Below are 18,979 nucleotides of genomic sequence, written 5' to 3' on the forward strand. Positions count from 1 at the left end.
CTTTTGTGATAATGGTAAAATGTACCTTCCCAGTTGCAATAGTTTGTAACAGCTGTAACTGTTTTCTTTCTAGTGTACTGAAGCATGTTTTTACCAAGATCTGTTAAAGTCAAGAGAACTGCTGATGAGGACAAAAGTTGTACAGGAAAGAGAAATAAATTGTCTTCTGGAGGATCTTTGCTGGAGGAGACCACTGAGTACCAAGACTGTAAGCCAGTTAGAACAGAAACTTCTGCTTCAAGAGGTAATTTGAATGAAGTTGCACAAGAACCTATAGCTGGAGACTTTGGTGCTTCTAATACAACTTTGGGAAAGGACAACCAAAATATTGATGAAGATAGCGCTTCAGAGGAGCCCATAAAATCCTACAGCAAATTGCAGCGTTGGGCAGAACCTGGAGAACCCGTATGTGTTGTCTGTGGGCGCTATGGAGAGTATATCTGTGATAAAACAGATGAAGATGTTTGCAGCTTGGAGTGTAAAGCCAAACACATTCTTCAAATTCAAGCAAAGGAAAAAAAGCTAACATCTGATCAGCTGGCAACAGCAGAATCTCAAACAGAAGCTTGCCTTGATGCACCTTACTTCTACAAAGATCATTCCTTTATATTAGGTTTGCGAGATGAGCAGATTGAGAACCTTAAACTGCAGCTAGGTATTGCTGTGCAGGGCCAGCAAGTTCCAAGACCTATTGTAGAGTTTGAACACTGTGGTTTTCCTGAAACTTTAAACCATAATTTAAAGAAGTCTGGCTATGAAGTCCCAACTCCCATCCAGATGCAAATGATCCCTGTTGGACTATTAGGGAGGGATATTGTGGCTAGTGCAGACACAGGGTCTGGAAAAACAGCAGCTTTCCTACTCCCTGTTATTATGAAGGTTTTGAAAGAGGTAATGAAACTTCATGTCTTTAGAGAAAGTGATTTGAAATTTGTCTCTCTGATTCCCGGTGTAATTGAAAATGTAAATGCAGTAGGGCTTGTTGAAATGACTGTTTGTTGACATGCTGGTTTTTGGGCTGAGGGGAGGTGCTAGTTATTTTTAATGACACTGAATATTTTTTTGCTTTGGACAGGATATAAAGCAACTGTATTAATGCTACCTTGCATATACTTTGTCCTTGTTAGGAAAGGCAACTAAATGTCGTGTTACGCTTCCTACATTACTTTAATAGTGAAAATGGTTCCAGGCCCTCTGTGAGAAGTTGTTCCTGTATGTCAGATGGCTGAAAACCATTTTTTTGACATCTGCATAAAAAATAATTTCACAGGCTAATTTCTATTGAAATATGTTCAGCTAGCCATCAAGTAACTGCAGGAATTTAAGGTAATATAACTTCTGAAATCCTCTAGTTATATGACCTACCCTTGGATACTGTGGGGGAAAAGCAATTAAGATTAGTGGTGCTTTGCAAGGATGTGAATGTAGGGTGCAAATTATTGGCAAAGTATCCTGTACTTTGTGTGTTTATTGCTAAGTATTGCCCTTGCTGTGATGCTTTTACTCAAAAACAGATGCAGAAAAAGATATATGAAAATTCTGAGCCTGATTCTAGTTAGTTTTTAGATGCCTTTGTAAATAGTTATATACACAGACAAATGTGTGTGTGAGTTTTTTTATTAAAGAATATTTAAGTAACCATTTTGATCTTTAAAGTACTATAACATTGGTTTTAAGGATTGTGTAGGAGCATTTATGAGCAAGATTAGTACACTCCAAGTCCCTCCTGTTGGCGTAGTCTGCAAGGCTGTTACATGCTTACAACAACGTGCACAAAATTGGAGCTTCAATGAGTAGTCTTTAGTTTATCTAAATTGTATTTCCTGTTCTTCAGAGTGATCTACAACTTAATGTCTATTTCAAGAAATAATTTTCTCTTTAAAATAAATAATTTTTCATTTCTAATGTAAAAGAAAGACGACATGTGAAGAGTGTTGGGGTAATCTGGTTTATATTTGGCAGTTGTGGACTTCTCCACATCTCTATGTAGATTTTTTTTGTGATGGAAAGCAAAGTTAAACACTGTTGCCCACTTGTAACAGCTCTGAAAATGCTTCTTGACACAGGTATTTCTGTAGTTCCTTTGATGCAGTGGGAAAGGAGCAACCCTCTGCTGTTGGTCACTTGTAAATACTCTAGCTGGAGACTGGAAAGAAACATACCATCCAGGAAACTAAGTGAATTCATGGCTGTAGTATCATCCTACAAGAGAGCATTAATTATTTCCTGAAGAGCTGATCAGTAATAATGAAATAATGCATCGTGGAGCTAAAAATTATTTTGCTTTTCTTTTTCTGGTTGCATCCACTGAATTTTTATTTCAGTATTGGGGAATTAAATCTTGACATCTTTTTTATTTAACCACTAAAGCAGTTCCACATTCAGCAGATCTCCCCCTCTTTCCAGACAGAAAGTCCATCTGCGCTTATCCTGGCACCAACAAGAGAGTTAGCAATTCAGATAGAGAGACAAGCTAAAGAGCTGATGACAGGCTTACCAAATATGAGGACAGTTCTTCTGGTGGGAGGTTTACCACTGCCACCACAGCTTCACCGACTCAAGCAAAATGTTAAGGTAAGGACAAGGTCCTGGAAAGATCCTGTGGAGAGTTGTGTTTTCATGACATTTGCAGGGAAGAACAATGTTGCTGTTGACATGTATGGACACACAAATGTGGTTTTTCCTAAGTCTGAACTACTGAAGTAATTATTGGATCTTGAAAATTTTACAGTAACACAATTGCTTGTTTATTAACATTGCTACTTCTGATTATCTTAACAATGGGAGTTTGGTTTTGTTTGTTTTTTAAGTTTCATGTACAATATTACTGCTTTCAGGCATGCCATTTTATTAGCTAAGGAGTTGTAACTTACAGCCAAAATAGTTTGGGTTTAATGGAGATTACATTACTTTTATTTAGACACTTCCATTAGAGCTCTAAAAGATTGGAGAATTCTTAAGTTATCTATGAAAGTTCTACAACTTACTTGATTGTAAGTTATTTCACTCATTACTGCCCTTCTCACCTGTGTGCTGTAACTGGATAGTTTTTCTAGGACAGTCTCTGGCCTTTTTATGGAATTTCTAACTCCCATTTTTGTGCTTGAGTTTTGTTCATTCATTTGTTTCTTCTTTAGGTTATAATAGCAACACCTGGAAGACTTGTTGAGATTTTAAAGCTTGGGTTTTGCTCATTCATTTGTTTCTTTTTTAGGGTTATAATAGCAATACCTGGAAGACTTCTTGAGATTTTAAAGCTTGGGTTTTGCTCATTCATTTGTTTCTTTTTTAGGTTGTAATAGCAACACCTGGAAGACTTCTTGAGATTTTAAAGCAAAGTTCTGTTCATCTGAACGGCATAAAAATTGTAGTGGTGGATGAAGTAAGTTTTTTAGTTATCAAGGCTCTATTGCTTATACAGAGGTCCTTGAAGAGCCAGTGTGAGGGGCTGGTCTAACGGGTTCAGCATATGGAGTGTTTGTTGTAGAGATAAAATATACTTATGAAAAGTTCATTTTTTTAACACAGGTTGAAATGTGTTTGAACCATGCATGTTCTGCTAGCTTTAAGACTTAGAGAGTACTGCTTGCTTAGCTTTTCTTCTGGCTGAAAATACTCCTGCATGTGGGCTATTACTTGCAATCATGCACACATATTATGGTTCTTCTGTCAATTCAATGCCACAGGCTGCAATACCATAGTATTAGGTGGGAAATAATAGACAGGAAAAGCAAGCTTGATACAAGCCAATACAAATCCCATCCAAATCCCAATCCCTTTATTGCACTTAAAGCATAGGGTTATATACTTTTTTATCAGAAGGCCACATAAGAAGGATTACAACATCATGTTAGATTATGATTGGTTACACTCACCTGTGTTAGGACTACGTTAGGATTACACACTACTTGGCATAGATATTCTTCATGTTCTCTCAATAACTCATATGTTGTGTCTGGCGATTCTAAGACAGCAGAGACAGGCAAAAACCACAGACTCCAGGCTTACACTTGTTTACATTTGCTACACCATTCTCTTAAGGTCATTCCAACCCTCTCTCAGCACTTACTGAACTCTTGCCTGTCTGTGGCTGGACAATAGCTGCACCACAGTCACACAATTCTATCAAATCACTGCATTTAATATTACTATATCCAACAATTCAAGTTCAAGATTCTGCTGTTTGTGGAAGAATCTGGTACAAATCCAATGTTTTTTCACTTAGGTGGATACCATGTTAAAAATGGGTTTCCAGCAGCAAGTGTTGGATGTTTTGGAAGGCATCTCTCACGATCATCAAACCATACTGGTGTCGGCCACCATTCCAGTGGGCATTGAAAACTTAGCAAATCAACTTCTGCACAATTTTGTGAGAATAACAATTGGAGAAAAGAATCTGCCTTGTTCCAACGTCCGCCAAATTATCTTGTGGGTAGAAGAGCCATCTAAAAAGAAAAAGCTGTTTGAAATACTAAATGTAAGTGTAACTTTTTTTTTCATAAGGACTATTTTAAAATTATTTATGTCTCTATGCATGTCTGTCAAGTTCTTATCTTTTACTCTAATCTGTATGTACTGAAGGGGTGGAGTGAGGTTAAGTGTGGAACTGCACTCATTAGTGCAGTAGTTCTGCAGTGTAAGAGTTTTAATGGCAATTTTGAGGATTACTCCACCACTAACACTTCCTCCTGTGCAGCAGCAAACTAGATTCCTGTGCTGGGACCCATGCTGAAAACTAGAATTTTGATAACTTCTATGATTCACAGTATGGCATCCCAAAAATTTGTACTGGTTATCTTTGAGTGGTAGAGGAGCAGGACTTAAACTGTCACAGCTGCCTTATCGCCTGGGAATGGTTTGTCATTTTTGAGGTCATTAAAGAAACCAATGAGAAAGCTGATTTAGCTCCTAAATTTTCTTTATATGAATAATAATATAGATCTTGTACGAATACTTTGAGAGAAGTAAATAAGAATCTTTAACTGAACCTGAAACCTTCAAGAAATTCAGACTTACTATGTAGCATTTAAAGTAACAACAAAGCAAGCTGCTGACTTACAAAAAGTGCATGCAACATTATAAGCTTGGATTCTGAGTCTGCAAATCATTATATGTTTATGACATACATGTTTGTATAGTTTCATGGCTGGCATATTTTTCCTTATCTAGAGTCTGAAAACATTTGTTTATATTAAAGTCATCTTAATGCTATAGATAATGAACAGAATAAACTGAATCCAAATTGCTGATAATAGGCAGCAAACTCTTATAACACCGTCATAAAAAACAGTTTAACTTTACAGGATAAGAAACTTTTCAAGCCTCCAGTGTTGGTGTTTGTGGACTGTAAGCTAGGAGCAGATCTGTTGAGTGATGCTGTTCACAAGATCACAGGATTGCAGTGTACAGCTATGCATTCTGAGAAGTCTCAGGTGGAAAGAACAGACATATTACAGGTTTGTGCCCCCTAAAGTTATAGGGGTTTTAACAGATGTTAACTGGCCAATTGTTTTTAAACGTGGCATAAGTTGAGTGAGTTAAGTAATAATTTACTGCTTTTCTGCACTGTACTGGAGACTATTTCCTAGCTTTTTTGCTTTGAAATAGGAATTTAAATATGCATTTGCACTGGTTTGAGGCTAATTGGGATATTTTACTGAGAGAAATGAAATCCTTAGCTGTGAGAAGAAAGAAAAAACCCAACAGTAATCTATAACCCTCATTCTTCTGCTGAGAAATGCACCTAGTCAGAATATAGATAAGACACTTCTCTCACACTGCTCAGCTGTCAGTTCTGTTCCTTCTCTCTGGCAGGTCTGTGTGGTTGCCTTAACTCTTTAATCCAGCCTAACCTTTTTTTTCTTCTAACCCCCTTAGGGTGTTTTTGACATCTCTCCAGGTTCATCAAGTGAGATATACGGGGGTTGATCTGGTTATTTCTGAAGGGAGGGAAAGAGAGGGGAAGGGGAGAGGAGGCTTAGGTGATTTCATTGTGTGTGGGGGCAGGTAACTCCCAAACCATCACAGCATTTAATGCTGTTGAGTTTTTTTGGTATTAAAATTGTGATTCTGACCTGTTTTTAATTAGCTCTGTGAATTATACTCCTATTTAAATCAAAGAGTACAAAGGGGCCATTCTCTCTTCTGCAACAGAAAAATCCTTCTGCGTATATTCTTATATTGTATATATACATTGTATGTATAATCCTAGCCTATGCTTGGAGAGATTCAAAATAGAAATAAGGAAAAAATAATTTGTTTATTCTTGACTTGTCAGGGATTACTTCAAGAGAAGTATGAAGTTATAGTAAGTACTGGAGTCCTTGGACGAGGACTTGACCTGGTTAATGTCAAACTGGTAGTGAATTTTGATATGCCATCAAGTATGGATGAATATGTACATCAGGTAAGTCAATCAATTGCTAAAGCATTATTTGAAAGTATACTGAAATACTACTTTCACCTCTGGAAATTTAAATTTAAATGTAAACATAAGCACTACTTTCCTCATCAGAATATTTATTTTATAGGAGAGTAACATTTATTTTATAGGAGAGTAACTTCAAAAAATCTAGGACATTGTTCTTGTATCTCCTGTATAAGTTACTAAAACATTCTTATATTGATTGTTCTTCCTGGTTTGTACCTTTCCGTGCCATTTTGTGTCTATAGAAAGCAATGTTCACCACATTTTTACAGTTGGTGTGAAGGCCAAATACTCCTCTTTGGGCTGGAGCTCATCTGCAGTGTGGGATGTGCATGTAATATAATCAGGAAACCAGCCATGAACTTAATTTTCATTCCTTCTCCTTAATGCAATGTATCTTTTTTTTACCATGAGGATTTCCTGCTGTAAAAAAGATGCTGTGTGGGGCACATGTATGCATATCCCAATCCTAGTTTGGCTAGCAGATCAAGAGAACTAATTAATATGCTCTTTTTGGCACTTACAAGCCACAATACTCTACTACTGTGTACAGTTACAAAGCCATCAACTACAAGAAAAGCCCACGCACTGGAGTCATAGAATCCAAGAACTATTTTGGTTGGAAGAGACCTCTAAGATCAAGTCCAACCTTCAATCAGAGAACACCATGATATTAAACTATATCCCCAAGTGCCACGTCCACATGTTTCTTGAGCACCTTCAGGGATGGTGACTCTACCACCTCCTGGGGCATCCTATTGCAATGCCTGACCACTCCTTCAGTAATTTTTCATAGTAGTCAAAGTAAACCTCCCTTGGCACAATTTCAGTCCATTTCTCTCATTCTGTCACCTGATACTAGGGAAAATAGACCAGCCCCCACCTCACTACAACCTCCTTTTAGGTACTGGTAGAGAGCAATGAAGTCTTCCCTCATCTTCCTCCAGACTAAACAATTCCAGATCCCTCAGCTGCCCCTTGTAAGGCTTGTGCTTTAGACCCTTTCACCACTTTCTGGACATGCTCCACTGACTCAGTGCCTTTCCTCTAGTGAGTGGCCCAAAACTGAACACCATATCCAAGATGTGACTCCCCCAGTGCCAAGTGCACTTCCCTACTGCTGTCCGCACTGTTGCTGGTACAGGCCAGGATGCTGTTAGCCTTCTAGGCCACCTTAGCACACTGCTGGCTTATGTTCTGCTAGCTGTCAGCCAGCACTCCCAAGTCTTGTTCTGACAGGCAAGCTTCCAGCCACTCTGCTCCAAGCCTGTAGCATTGCATGTGGTGATTGCTGCAGCACTCAGTACTTGGCCTTGTTAAACCTTATACTGCTGGTCTCGGCCCAGCCAGCCTGTCCAGGTCTCTTTGCAGAGCTTTCCTACCCACAAGCAGTTTAACACTCCCACCCAATTTAGTGTCTGCAAACGTACTGAGGGTGCACCCAATTCCCTTGTCCAGAACATCAGTAAAGATTGTAAACAGAACTGAGCCCTGGAGCACACCAGTTGTTACTGGTCAGCAGCTGGAGTTAACTCCATTTGTGACAGCTCTTTGACCACAGCCATCCAGCCAGTTCCTAACCTAGCAAAGCATCCACCCAGTCAAGCCATAAGCAGCCAGCTCCTGGGAGGGTGCCATGGGAAACTCTGTCAAAGGCCTTACTAAAGTCATGGTAAGTAACGTCAGCAGCCTTTCCCTTATCCACCAAATGGGTCACCTTGTCAAACAAGATTTGTCCTTCATAAACCCATGTTAACTGGGATGAGTCATTGTCTTGTCCCATGTGTAATGCATGATGTCACTCATGGTGATCTGCTCTATGACATTCCCTGGTACCAAGGTCAGGCTGACAGTCCAGGCAATGTCAGTGGGCTGACACACATGACATGAAGAGAGGTGGATGGAACCAGAGTTGTTGAGGCTGGAGTAGAGATGTAATTGCTGTCTTCAATTTGGTAAAGGCCAGTTACAGAGAAGACAGAGACAGACTCTTCTGGAGAAGTACAGTGAAAGGAATGAGAGACAACAGTCACAACTGATTGCAAGGGGAATTCTTACTGCATAACAGGGAAAAATGTTTTTCATGGTGAAGGTGATCAGGCAGTGGAACAGAGTGCTTGGAGTGGTGATGGAGTGTCTGTGCATGGAGATGCTCAGAATTCCATAGAACAAGGCCCTGAGCAAAATGATCTAACTTTGAAGTTTGCTGTGTTCCGAGTAGGGAGAAAGGACATCTGGAAATCATCTTGTCCCATGGACTAATGTATTCTGTTTTGCTAACTGCAGTACACCTCTCTGGGTTTTAATTATCTTTTTGCTTAATTTTTGAGCAAGTAGTAAATGAAAAAGTTGTACTTCTAGAGGCATTTCAACTGAAGTTTCAGATTTGCATAGCCTGAATTCAGAAGTTTTATTAAACTTTGTGCTTAGAGAATGAAATGAAGAGACTTGATCTTGTCACTTAGGTTAGTTGCTATAAACTTAGGTTTATAGCTGTTTTCTATAACAGAAGATAAACTTTAAGGATATAGGAATGTCTTCAGTTTAGTATTGATAACTTAAAATGTGGGTTTGCTTTTTCAGATTGGAAGAGCAGGGAGATTGGGTCACAGTGGAACTGCAATTACTTTTATCAATAACAACAGCAAGAAGCTCTTCTGGGACGTAGTGAAGCGAGTAAAACCAACGGGCACCATTCTTCCTCCACAGCTGCTTAATTCCCCTTATCTCCATGACCAAAAGCGAAGGGAACAACAGAGACTTAAGCAGTTACAGAACAGCCTTGTGACAGGAGATAATCTGATGGACATTATTAGAAAACATGACAAAAATAATTCTCAGAGGTAATGAAGATATACTTGTAGTTATGTTATTATAATAAAAGTGTGGTTAAAAGAAAACATGGAATTTTGATGCCTTGTATGTTGCCTTTTTGAAAGGAGTTCATTTCTTAATGAGTCTCATTTTTATCTCAGGCTCTTGTGTGTGTTTGAATTACAGCAGTGCCTGGTTAAAATACTCCATGTAAACTTTTTTTTCCCCAAACCAGGGTTCTTTGCTTGCAACAAACTAATCAGATGATTTATTTTCTTTTTGTTTTAATGTTCCCAAATAATCATTTCAGACATAACATGAAACACACTCTAATGGTAATTTTTATGAGATAAGATTTTTGAAAATGATCCCACTCAACCCCCCCAAAAAAAGTTGTTGTCAGCTTAGTTGCTGAAGTCAAGCCTCAATCTATTCCTTAGTTACATAAAAGCTTCCACTGGCAACATTTCTCCTGATTCTCAGTGTGTCCTCTGTGTCTTTCTTGTGAGCACAGGTGCAGGTTTTGTTTGCAAACTACTGAAAGTTTATTTTCTCTTTTATTGCTTGTGGACCAATTAACAGTTCTAGTCTTGATCAAGCACTTTGCAATAGCAGAAATGCTCTGCTATTGCAATAATAATAATAATAATAGTAATTGTGGCAAAATATCTTTATGTTGCAATATATATTATATATATAATAATATTATACTAATAGTAGTATCGTTTCATTTGTAGAGAAAGAGGCTAAAACACATAAATAAGGAATTTATGTTGTTAATTAAATGACTCAAGCATAAGTTGTCATGTAAGCTACTGTTGCTTTTATTACATATATATATTATATATATATATAAGGAAATGAGCCCTGTATTGAGATAGTGTTGTATGATGTAAACCATTTAGAGTCTGAGATGGGTCATGATAAAAAGAAAATTCTTTTAGCTTGAGTCTTGACAGATCAGTTACATCAGACCTTTCATGCTGCTGTGGTGCATCATCCCATCCTAAGCAGAATGAGGTGTCCCAGGTAGTTAGCTTTGTATAGGGAGTGTCTGCTCTTTGGCCAAAGGATATGGATATGATTGACTTGGGTAGCAAACTAACTTATAAAAGTTTAGTAGCTGGTTTATTCCCCACCTTCCTCCAAACTAGAAACGAGAGACGCCTGACACGCTACAAGAGCATTGGTGCCAGAGGCTCTTTAACAGGTTTATATATTAAGAATAGACTCTTATTCTGAGTTCTGATAATTTAAAGATGATACTCATTCTTTCCACTACTTTTAGCATCCCACCGGGGGAAAGCCTCTTTTTTCACGCGCCCTCCCCTAGTTTGTCTTTTGTCTCCCTCTGGTGTCCTTGTTTCTTAAGAAGTTTTTCCTCATGAAAGTTTTTCCTAACTCCGTCTGTGTAACTGCCGAGTATTTTCTGAGCTACAGCCGTCGTCCAGCAAGCGATCAGCCTGTCACTGGCGAGATTTCGTGAAGGGTACGTGATACTCCCATCCAGCAGCCCTGAGGCGTTGCCGTAATTCTCTTGTCTCCGAAGAGCGAATGGGTGAGCGCTGCGTTCCGAGTGGGACTGGGCGCCTGTGCTGTGCGCTGGCCGAGCGGTTCGCTCCATTGACGGACCGGCGGGCAACGCGGTGCCGCGACCGGCACTTGGGGCGTCCCCGGCTGCGCCGGGCTTCGTTTCCGTCGGCCGCAGGCTGCCCTCCCCAGAGGGAAGGAACCGCTGCGGCAGGGACGCCGTAGCTTGTGGCGCTCGGCAGGCTACCCGGAACCTCCGCGCAGCGCGGGGCCGCTGGGGGCCGGCCCCTCCTGACGCATTTCGGGCGGGAGCCAATCCCCTGCGCCCGGCAGATTCAAACGGGCGGGGGCAGGGCGCGCACCGCGTCCGGCGCGGAGGGGAGCGGTGCCGGCGGTGAGGTGAGGTGAGGGCCGGAGCGGGCGGGCTCCTCCCGGGATGCGGGGGCTTCTCCGCGTCGTTCTGAGGGTTTGCGGCCTGCCGTGGCACGACCGGGCGACTGCTTCGGGAACGCTGGTGCTGGGGTGGCGGCGCGGGGGGGCGAGCTGTGGGCGCTGGAGGAGTTAACTCCGCCAAGTCCTCTCAAGCCGGGTCAGGAGGCCGTTGCTTTCTTCTCACCTTCTGCCCGGGGACTTGGCGACCCGGCGGGGCGGTCGTGAGACAGAGCAGTGGTTGTGTCGAGAGGCTTAGGAGGACTGGCCTGAAGAGTGTGGGTTTCTCGAAGGGCAGTAACGCTTTCCCCTGCGTTTTCACCCAGCTTTGAACACTTAGGTTTCGTTTAATTCACTGTTTGTCTTCGATTGAAAACGAGGAACGAGCGTGCTTGTAGCGCGTCTCGAACCTTATTCCTTATTTAAGAATAAAGGAGCTTTTAATGGGGGCATTAAGTTTCCCATTGAAAAGCTCTGTGGATGTTCAGCAGGTACAGCATTAGCAAAGGCGAATTTCCATTCTTAAGGCTAATAATTCTGAAGCCGAACGGAAAAGGCTAAGGCAACTCATGGCTTACAACACACCGAGTGCTAGGTGGAACTGAAAGATGTCTGCTTTACACTCCATGTGACGTGAGCGCTTTCCTGTGTCAAACTGAATTGCATAATAAGTACAACTTTCCTCAAAAAATTTGGGCTATGAAAGCTTTGTGCCCTCAGGACGCGTGTAGAAGTCGATGCTATTGCATACATTCGGAGAGGACTCCACAAGCTTTGACTTGTAAGTGTAGCATTAAATGAAACTTTGTTGGAGCACTGGTTAAATAGTTACTTATACCTCTCTTACTATCTTATTATCACGTTGTGATGTCGCAGTATCACAGTATCATCAGGGTTGGAAGAGACCTCACAGATCATCAAGTCCAACCCTTTACCACAGAGCTCAAGGCTAGACCATGGCACCAAGTGCCACGTCCAACCTTGCCTTGAACAGCTCCAGGGACGGCGACTCCACCACCTCCCCGGGCAGCCCATTCCAGTGTCCAATGACTCTCTCAGTGAAGAGCTTTCTCCTCACCTCCAGCCTAAATTTCCCCTGGCGTAGCCTGAGGCTGTGTCCTCTCGTTCTGGTGCTGGCCACCTGAGAGAAGAGAGCAACCTCCTCCTGGCCACAACCACCCTTCAGGTAGCTGTAGACAGCAATAAGGTCACCCCTGAGCCTCCTCTTCTCCAGGCTAACCAATCCCAGCTCTCTCAGCCTCTCCTTGTAGGGCTGTGCTCAAGGCCTCTCACCAGCCTCGTCGCCCTTCTCTGGACACGCTCAAGCATTTCGATGTCCCTCCTAAACTGCGGACCCTAATGTCAAGCCTGTCACAACCCAGTGGCTGATGCTGACTCAACACCAGCAGCATTACCTTTCTATACAGATGGGATGTTTACAGCTTTCTTAAGATTTACATTTACATTTGGCCAGTAGGACAAGGGAGGTTATTCTTGCCCTGTACTCAGCACTGGTCAGGCCACACCTTGAGTCCTGTGTCCAGTTGTGGGCCCCTCAATTCAAGAAAGGTGTTGAGGTGCTGGAGCATGTCCAGAGAAGGGCAACAAAGCTGGTGAGGGGTCTGGAACACAAACCCTATGAGGAGAGGCTGAGGGAGCTGGGGGTGTTTAGCCTGGAGAAGAGGAGGCTCAGGGGTGACCTCATTGCTGTCTACAACTACCTGAAGGGACATTGTAGCCAGGTGGGGGTGGCCTCTTCTCCCAGGTAACCAGCAATAGAACAAGGGGACACAGTCTCAAGTTCTGCCGGGGAAAGTATAGGCTGGATGTTAGGAGGAAGTTGTTCTCAGAGAGAGTGATTGGCATTGGAATGGGCTGCCCAGGGAGGAGGTGGAGTCACCATCCCTGGAGGTGTTCAAGCAAAGCCTGGATGAGGCACTTAGTGCCATGGTGTAGTTGACTGGCTGGGGCTGGGTGCTAGGTTGGCCTGGATGATCTTGGAGTTCTCTTCCAACCTGGTTGACTCTATGATTCTACATGTAGAAAATACGTGGAATACCTTTTACAGTTTTCCTCTGCTAGGTATTTTTCTTTTGCTGTGTATGTGTGTGCTATGGTGAGGTGCAATAATGTCCACATATATCGTAACAGTCCTCTTTATCAACTGACTTATTCTGATAATGAATTTAATATACATAACAACCCTGAAAGAAACCAAACCTGCTTTATGTGTTTGCAGATTGTCTTTTCAATGCCACCGTTTTTGTTGTCCTACTGAAGCCTGTTAGTTGTGGAACATTAAGAGCATAGATAGTTGTGACTGAATGGAGGCAAGATGTTTAATCCCCTAGGGATCATGGCAGATCGTTTGGAAGATGTACACATGGTGATCTTTGATGCTAAATGGTTAGATTGTTCTTTGAACCAACAACTGGTGCTGCTTCATGATGTCTTGTTGACTTTCCAAAACAAATAATGGAACTCAATAAAAGGAATAAGATAACCTGTTATTGATGAAAGCAGCCAGAGTGAAAAAAAAAAATAATATGCTTTTTCTTTTTTAGTACTGGGGGCAAAACAAGATACTAATTGTTACTAATGCTTGGCTGTATGTATTTGCTGCAGTATATGTAAAGAGCTCCCCACATGCCGAAGTGTAATTTGCACTGGACATAAGCTTCATAAAATCTTCTGCTTTGTCTCCCCAGATTCTTTAAGAAGCAGCAGCTAGAAATGGTCTTATTAAAGACCTGATGATTGGTTGCTCGAAGACAAAATGCCGATTTACACAGTTCCTGTAAGAAGTCCCTCTGGGGCACAACCTACTAAAACTTTGCAGGAGGCTTCTTCACAGAATACTGGTACTAGCATCAGAGCATCTGGGCAGCAACTGAAATCACAGATGTCAGGAGAGGAAAAGGATAGTTTGCTTCCATGTTCTCAGCATAGGACCGAAGAACTAAACCGGACCTATGTGATTTCAACCTGTACAGAAGTAGGTGACGCATTGACTGTGTGTAAATCTGAAGGCAGGTTAACACTTCAGAGGAGAACTGGAGCAAGCAAAACATCAGTGTCAGATAGTGAACAACTGCATATAAACGCAATGCAAGGCATGAAAAACACACAGCCAGAGAGAAGACTTACTCTGCAGAGGCGTATGAGAACTGATTCCACAGAGAAAAGAAAAATTAATCTAAATGCCATGCCTGGAACTGAAAATGATGACCCTGCTGCACAAAGAAATTACAAGAGTGCACCTCTACTAAGTGACGTAAAACCTAGCTTCAGGTTAGCTGAAGGTCAGTCAGCTGCAAAGGGGCAGGATAACATGAACAGCAAGAATTCCTGTGGTGTTGTCGATGGTCTGTGTGAAAATGACAGCTGCACACATAGAAAATACAGAGCAAGTGCTGCTGACACAAGACCTCAAAATGAAGGTCCTAAATCAGAACAGTTCATTACCTCAAAATATATTAGTAGGACATCTGAAGAACAACTGAATGAAAAAGGCAATATAAGTATGCTAACTGGGAAGCAAAGGTTGCAACGCTTACCTAACAGTTCAGAAAGACCTAGGACACCAACTAAAGGTTCAGCAGAAGGATTTCAGTTTACACCAAAGAACAGCACTTCCCAGGATCAACCATCTTTATCCACTTCAAATAAACGAACACCTCACCTTCAAACTTCAGCCAAAAAAACCTGCAGTGTCTCTGTCTCTCTGCCTGTGAGTAGGAGTTCAAAACCAAAAGAGAACACAGAGACTCTAGCAGAGATCACCAGCACTGAGAAAGATGTTTACAGTAGAGTGGAAAGCAGCAAAGTAGTTGTAGCTGTGCGTGTAAGGCCTTTCAGTAAAAGGTTTGTATCCTGGACTTATTTTTGATGTGAAATAGTAGCTTTTGAATATATTGATTCCTGCTTTGTATTTTCTTGAATCATCAATGCAAAAACGATGCAACATGTACTTTGAAATCAGCAAGTATTTCATTCAATATCAAGGTAAAGGCTTTATTAGGAGGTTGAATTCAATTTAGAGGTGTTTTGATCTACCTTTTTACATATTAGCTCAAGTATTTTGAGCTTTAATACTTTGTATGTTTAACAAACAGCTTATTTTAACAATGGTTATTGAAGTCCTGAAGAAAAGGACTTGGGGGTGCTGGCAGAAGAGAAGCTCAGTGTGAACTGTCAATGTGCACTTGCAGCCCAGAAAGCCAACTGCATCCTGGGCTGCATCAGGAGAAGCATAGCCAGCAGGTCGAGGGATGTGATTCTCTCCCTTTACTCCACTCTGATGAGATCTGTGATGGTTTGGGTGTTACCCGCCCCTCCACACTTTAGAAATCACCCAGACTAGACTCTGCTGGCTCTTGAAATTGAATGAAGCTTAGATTTACAGTTTAGCACAATATACAAGCAAGTATTTACAGTATGTACAGTCATAGACAGAAATAGACAAGGTAAAAGGTAATACAGAAACACAACAGCCCTCCCAGAAACCTGAGTCCCCAGAAGGGGCTCCCAACTGCACCTTCACCTTCCCCCTACCCCTCTCAACCTTACCCCAGTCCCAAGGAAGAATGGAGGTTGGGCCAGGGGATTAGGAAGCAAAGTGGATTAGGAAAGAAAAAAAAAATGGCAGAGAGAGGCTAAAGAGAAATGCAGCTCAGGCAGTTCCCCAGCAGAAGTGCTTAATCTACGTTTTGATTCTTATACATCTCAGCAAGCCTATGAGCGAGGTAGACATCAGCCTTGTTTCCTTTCACAGCCTGTAATCTAGTTGTTCTCACCATAACATTCTGGCTAGGCTCAAACTAGCACAGACCCCATCTGGAGTACTGTGCCCAGTTCTGGAGCCACTATTGCAAGAAGGATATGGACATGCTGGAGCATGTCCAGAGAAGGGCCAGGAGAATAATCAGAGGGCTGGAGCTTCTCTGCTATGAAGACAGACTGAGAGAATTGGGGTTATTCAGTCTGGAGAAGAGAAGGCTCCAAGGAGACTTTTTTGTAGCCTTCCAGTATCTGAAGTGGGGTACAAGGAAGCTGGTGAGGAACTCTAGGATGTGAGGTAGTGATAGGACTAGGGAGAATGGATCAAAACTAGAAGTGGATAGATTCAGATTGGATGTTAGGAAGAAGTTCTTCAGCACGAGGGTGGTGAGACACTGGAACAGATTGCCCACGGAGGTGCAGGAAGCCCCATCCCTAGAGAGCTTTAAAGCCAGGCTGGATGTGGCTCTGAGCAAACTGATCTAGTGTGAGGTGTCCCTGGCCATGGGGTTGGAACTAGATGATCCTTGAGGTCTCTTCAGCCCTAACAATTCTATGATTCTAACTTTTTTATTTTCCATAAGGCAATTGATTGAAATGACTACCTTTCTGTTGTTGTTTTTTTTTCTTTCCTCAGAGAGAAAGATGAAAACTCACTCCCTGTAATCTCCATGAGTGGTCCAGAGACAGTTGTACGAAATTCAGCCACCAAACAAGTTTACAACTTCAGTTATGACTTCTCTTTTTGGTCTTTTGACAAGTGTCATCCTAATTATGCCAGCCAGGCAATGATTTATGAAACTTTGGCAGTGCCACTGCTAGAAAGAGCTTTTGAGGGGTATAACGCTTGTCTTTTTGCTTATGGGCAGACTGGTTCTGGAAAATCATACACGTAAGTTCCTGGTAGTAATTGTTAAAGTTCCCTAGGAGCCAGTTGTTACACCATGTTAAGTACATTTAGTAGTTGTTGAATTGTGTAAAAATGCCTTTTGCATGTTTTAATTAAGACAAAGTTAGATATAGACTACTTTATGTATCAGGCATTGATCTCTTTATTCTTCTTGTGAAGAAAATAACAGCATCTTCCAGAGATTTTAGTGAAACAAAACCTTTATTCATGGATTGGATTTCTCAGAACCTCTTAGTGCTATTGGTCACTGCTGTTTGTTACTTTGCATGTGAAGTGACATTGTTTTTTGTGTAAAGCACGTTGTTTTGTGAGGAGACCTTTCTAATTATGGTCCTGGTTGTTTCAGAACTTAAAATCCAGATGCTTCTGGCACTGCTTACTTGAAACCTACCCACAATTACCTCAAGACAAGTCACATCATTAGAGTTCATAGCAAATTGCATCTACCTTGTGTATATTTTGCCATAGAATGTCTAGTCAACTGCTTTGATTCCAAGCATGCATCTGTTAAGGTCAGCTCAATGAGCTTTGTAATTCCCATAAGGTCTCCCATACATGTAGCTGAGGACCAGAAGTGTTTCTATTCAATTTGTTATCATTTCAGTGTTTCTATTCACTATATAATAGGTGGAGAACTTGTACAGAAACAGGATTTTTTCCTTCTAAAAGGAAAAGACATGTTTGCTTACAATATTTACTTACCATAGCCTGAAAGAAACATTCAGTATTGCAATTGTTATCCTATTTGTAGGTTTGCTGGTTTGTTTTTTTTTTTTTCTTTTCCTCCACCTTCAGGTACACAATTACTTACTTTCACTCTTTTGTATTTTAAGGCAGGCTGAAATGAGTATCAGTAATAACTGTGTCCTCAACTCAAGTGTACACAACAAATTTCTGCTGACAACTACCTTGTGCAGCTCTGTGCATCTTTAGGGTGTAGCTGAATTAGTCCCAGTATGCTGGTGTTGTGCAATGGTAGAACTAGACAAGAAGAAACTATGCCAGAGGTGGAGGAGAGGTTCAGATTACTGCACTGGCAGTGTGCATGGAATACAAAGTGCATGCATGTTAGGTTCTCAAATGTCTATAGAGTTTGCTGTTTACAGCTGTCTACAACTACCTGAAGGGAGGTTGTAGCCAGGTGGGGGTTGGTCTCTTTTCCCAGACAACCAGCAGTAGAACAAGGGGGGACAGTCTCAAGTTGTGCCAGGGAAGGTCTAGGCTGGATGTTAGGAGGAAGTTGTTGGCAGAAAGAGTGATTGGCATTGCAATGGGCTGCCCAGGGAGGTGGTGGAGTCACCATCTCTGGAGGTGTTCAAGAAAAGGCTGGATGAGGCACTTGGTGCCATGGTCTAGTTGACTGGATAGGGCTAAGTGATAGGTTGGACTGGATGATCTTGGAGATCTCTTCCAACCTGGCTGATTCTATGATTAACTCACTCTTCAGTTGTTGTAGGTTTTTATTTTCCTTAGTTTTTCAACCCATTTCTCATTAGATGGGTTAGAACATAGCTCTGGGCATCATCTTGTCCATCTTCCCACTCAAACAAGCACCAACTTAGATAAGGTTTTGTTCTGTTGCTTATTAATTCTATAACTTTGAAGATATTTCAACTTTAGGGCTCTAGATTTATTATTAGAAGTAGCTGTGGAGTGTTACAGAACTGGACTGACAGCTTTTTCTAACTGCAGAATGATGGGATTTGATGAAAACCGAGGAATAATTCCAAGACTCTGTGAAGATCTTTTTTCTCAAATAGCACAAAAGGACAAGCAACAGGTGGTATGCTTATGCTGTTGGCTTTACACTGAATGATGAGGGACCTCAAGCATCTCAGTATTTGGATGCCTTTTTCATTTTGTACCTTAGTGCTGAATCTATTTATGTCTGTATTCTTTGCTCATTCAAATCTTATTTCTGCCAGTAGCTCTGATTTAACAGGGTTCTTTAGTCAGAATCAACATTGCTTTGCTTCCTTAGTGACAATAATATAAATAAGGAATTTAGACATCAAAATTTTGATGTCACTAGATGAATTTTTTTTTCCTCTATGTAGCATATCTTATAAGGTTGTTGTAAGGGAAGGTCA

At 41.4% G+C, this 18,979-nt stretch overlaps 2 protein-coding genes across 7 annotated transcripts in view; both read left to right on the forward strand.

Moving 5' to 3' along the window:
- The window catches only part of DDX59 (DEAD-box helicase 59), a 35,956-nt gene extending 26,629 nt beyond the window's left edge, over positions 1-9,327 (forward strand). For all 5 annotated transcript variants that reach the window (XM_064147123.1, XM_064147126.1, XM_064147124.1 and 2 more), the window contains 7 exons: positions 74-891; positions 2,407-2,574; positions 3,293-3,382; positions 4,226-4,477; positions 5,304-5,456; positions 6,278-6,406; positions 9,011-9,327. In XM_064147123.1, coding sequence (XP_064003193.1) covers positions 85-891; positions 2,407-2,574; positions 3,293-3,382; positions 4,226-4,477; positions 5,304-5,456; positions 6,278-6,406; positions 9,011-9,274 — 1,863 coding nt within the window. In that variant the 5' untranslated portion in view covers positions 74-84 and the 3' untranslated portion in view covers positions 9,275-9,327. The remainder of the gene's footprint in view (positions 1-73; positions 892-2,406; positions 2,575-3,292; positions 3,383-4,225; positions 4,478-5,303; positions 5,457-6,277; positions 6,407-9,010) is intronic.
- A 2,593-nt stretch (positions 9,328-11,920) lies between these two features.
- KIF14 (kinesin family member 14) overlaps positions 11,921-18,979 on the forward strand; it is a 32,741-nt gene continuing 25,682 nt past the window's right edge. For both annotated transcript variants that reach the window (XM_064147128.1, XM_064147129.1), the window contains exons 1-4: positions 11,921-11,981; positions 13,909-15,064; positions 16,617-16,871; positions 18,582-18,669. In XM_064147128.1, the coding sequence (XP_064003198.1) occupies positions 13,977-15,064; positions 16,617-16,871; positions 18,582-18,669 (1,431 nt within the window). In that variant the 5' untranslated portion in view covers positions 11,921-11,981; positions 13,909-13,976. The remainder of the gene's footprint in view (positions 11,982-13,908; positions 15,065-16,616; positions 16,872-18,581; positions 18,670-18,979) is intronic.

This window comes from Pogoniulus pusillus, chromosome 8 (assembly GCF_015220805.1).
Source record: "Pogoniulus pusillus isolate bPogPus1 chromosome 8, bPogPus1.pri, whole genome shotgun sequence".
Classification (NCBI taxonomy): Eukaryota; Metazoa; Chordata; class Aves; order Piciformes; family Lybiidae; genus Pogoniulus; species Pogoniulus pusillus.